Source organism: Gavialis gangeticus, unplaced genomic scaffold, assembly GCF_001723915.1.
Source record: "Gavialis gangeticus isolate Ggan-Ray unplaced genomic scaffold, GavGan_comp1, whole genome shotgun sequence".
NCBI classification, from domain to species: Eukaryota; Metazoa; Chordata; order Crocodylia; family Gavialidae; genus Gavialis; species Gavialis gangeticus.
Window position 1 is genome coordinate 15,454,493 of NW_017729009.1, and position 2,162 is coordinate 15,456,654.

General features: G+C 42.4%; 1 protein-coding gene across 2 annotated transcripts in view; it reads right to left on the minus strand.

The window, feature by feature from the left end:
• Positions 1-37: 37 nt before the first annotated feature.
• Positions 38-2,162, minus strand: part of LSM14B (LSM family member 14B) — an 18,044-nt gene continuing 15,919 nt past the window's right edge. The window contains exons 8-9 of one of the 2 annotated variants that reach the window (XM_019510159.1): positions 1,480-1,653; positions 38-949 (exon numbers count right to left, since the gene is read on the minus strand). In XM_019510159.1, coding sequence (XP_019365704.1) covers positions 1,488-1,653 — 166 coding nt within the window. In that variant the 3' untranslated portion in view covers positions 38-949; positions 1,480-1,487. Of the gene's footprint in view, positions 950-1,479; positions 1,660-2,162 lie in introns of both variants that reach the window. The other variant, XM_019510158.1, reaches the window with a different exon arrangement.

Below are 2,162 nucleotides of genomic sequence, written 5' to 3' on the forward strand. Positions count from 1 at the left end.
CTTCCTTAGCTCTTTTTTTTTTTTTTTTTTTTTTTTAAGAGGTTCCTCCACCTTTTCAGTAGCTTAGTCTTATTAAGCTACTGCAGAAATACTTAAACTAAATAATCAGCTACCACCATATATTAGGAAAACTGCTTGCTGCCCCCCACAAGTATTCCCCCACCCCCTTTCTTGGTCAAGCTAGGGGGTACAGCAAGGCACCTTCCCTATATGGACCACAACCAATTAAGCAGCTTTTGGGCTCTTCCAAAGAGTGCACAGCACCAGTACCTTTAAAAGGAACTGGTGGCAGCTGGCTGGCCAGTACCATTCCATGGAAGCACATGGTACCTCTGAAGTAGTACTGGACTTGCAAAGAGCTGCACAGCTCCTTACACCACATGATCAGCAATCCAGTATTCCCAGTCACACTATACATAACCAAGCACTAGGAATCCACTCTTCCAGATACCAAGTGCTACTCCACATGCTGCCTTCGCAGCAAGAGAGACCAGCAAAGCACCAATTTGGTTACTCAGAACACAATGTTAGCTGGTTTATTTTGGTGAGCTTTGGTTCCATTTTAAAGAGTTAAAAGAGCATGATAGTCTCCTTTAGGGTACAGAAAGGGAGTTTTGCTTTATGTTTAGACTACAATAGCTTTGGAGTCTAGAAAGAGCCATATCACAAGTCAACCTGTGCTTAAAAAAAAAAAAAGAGAGATGCCCTGAAGAAGATACCCCTGAACACATTCCCTCTTTTTCAAAAAAAAGAAAAAAAAAAAGAGGCCAGCTGCTAGATGCTGGTCCAAAGTAAGTTGAAGTCCAAAATACAAGCAGTAGTATATGAAGTTCCGTCACTGGATTTCAGACAGTAAACAAGATGAACCGTTATCCCACATTAGTGCAGCAGTTTGTTGTTTTCTTCCTATATACAAAAAGATCACCCTCATGGTGGAACGTGTTAGAGCCTGCCAGAGAAAGACAGAGTTAAGTTTCATAACCAAGGAACAAGCCCTTTCCTTTTCTAGTCCCTGTCCCTCCCCATCTAAACCATGCAGCTTTTCTGAGCTATTTAAAAACTTGACCTGAAAGAACTAGCAACAGCCAAGATCTGCATTTTGCTATCATCTCAGAAGACAAAGTGTGCAAGGGGAATTTAAGTGGTTAACGTTCACTCCACAAAGGAAGGAGGAATAACCAAGAAATCATAAGATACTTCATCTACACACTTTGCAAGACCACTTGAGCAGACAAACTAAAAAAAGGTCCAATTGTAAAAAACAAAAAGTCACTTTTGGTCTGTTTGCAAGACTGAAAATCCAGATTAAAAAGCCTGCATGAAACTGGCAGTTTTGCCCAGTTAAAGAGTAGCAGAGAGACAACTTGTTTGTTTGGCCACATACAACGCTAGATAAAACCCAGCCACAAAACAGATCAGCTATTAAGACTGCATGAGAACCTAGCAGACAAGACTGCAGGTGTATTTGCTATGACTTGCCTCCATAGTTACACTCGTCCAGTACCAGCTCTGTGAGTGGTTTGGTTTCGCCGTGCTGCTCCACTACCCCTTCCACCTCGAAATCCACCACGAAAGCTGCGTCCACGAAGAAACCGGCCAGATACCCCAAAAGTCTCAGTATTGAGCTTCCTTTCTTCAGCCCATGTTGTACGCCTGGAACTGAGCAAGTCAGCAATCACAAATTTGACCTGAGCTCAAGATACTGCAGTGCTGCGACTTGACTAGTTAGTTTCAGCTGAAATGGAATGTGCAACCTCTGGTGTCTAGTTAGTGATTCTATACCCATTTGCCCAAAATGCTGTTTGAACTTTTAGATCAATTAAGATTTAACATTCAGTTATGATGGGAAGGGGGGGGGTTAAACCAGTTTAGGCCAAGTACATTAAAAATAAAGATTTCAGTTTATAGTAAGAGTCAGACTCCACTTGGAGTTCTGTTAATGAGAACTTCCCACATGACATTTAAACAAGGACTTCCTTCTGGAGTCCTTCTCATTCACTGCTCTAGCATTTTGATTCTAGATGGTCCACTGATGCACATTTCATAGAAGTGGCCTAAAACTGCATAGTAGAAGTAGTCCAGGCAATGGGTTAGAGTAGTTTGAAGAGGCAGAACTACCAGAAGTTTTTTTTTTTTTGGGGGGGGGGGGGGGGGGGGGGGGG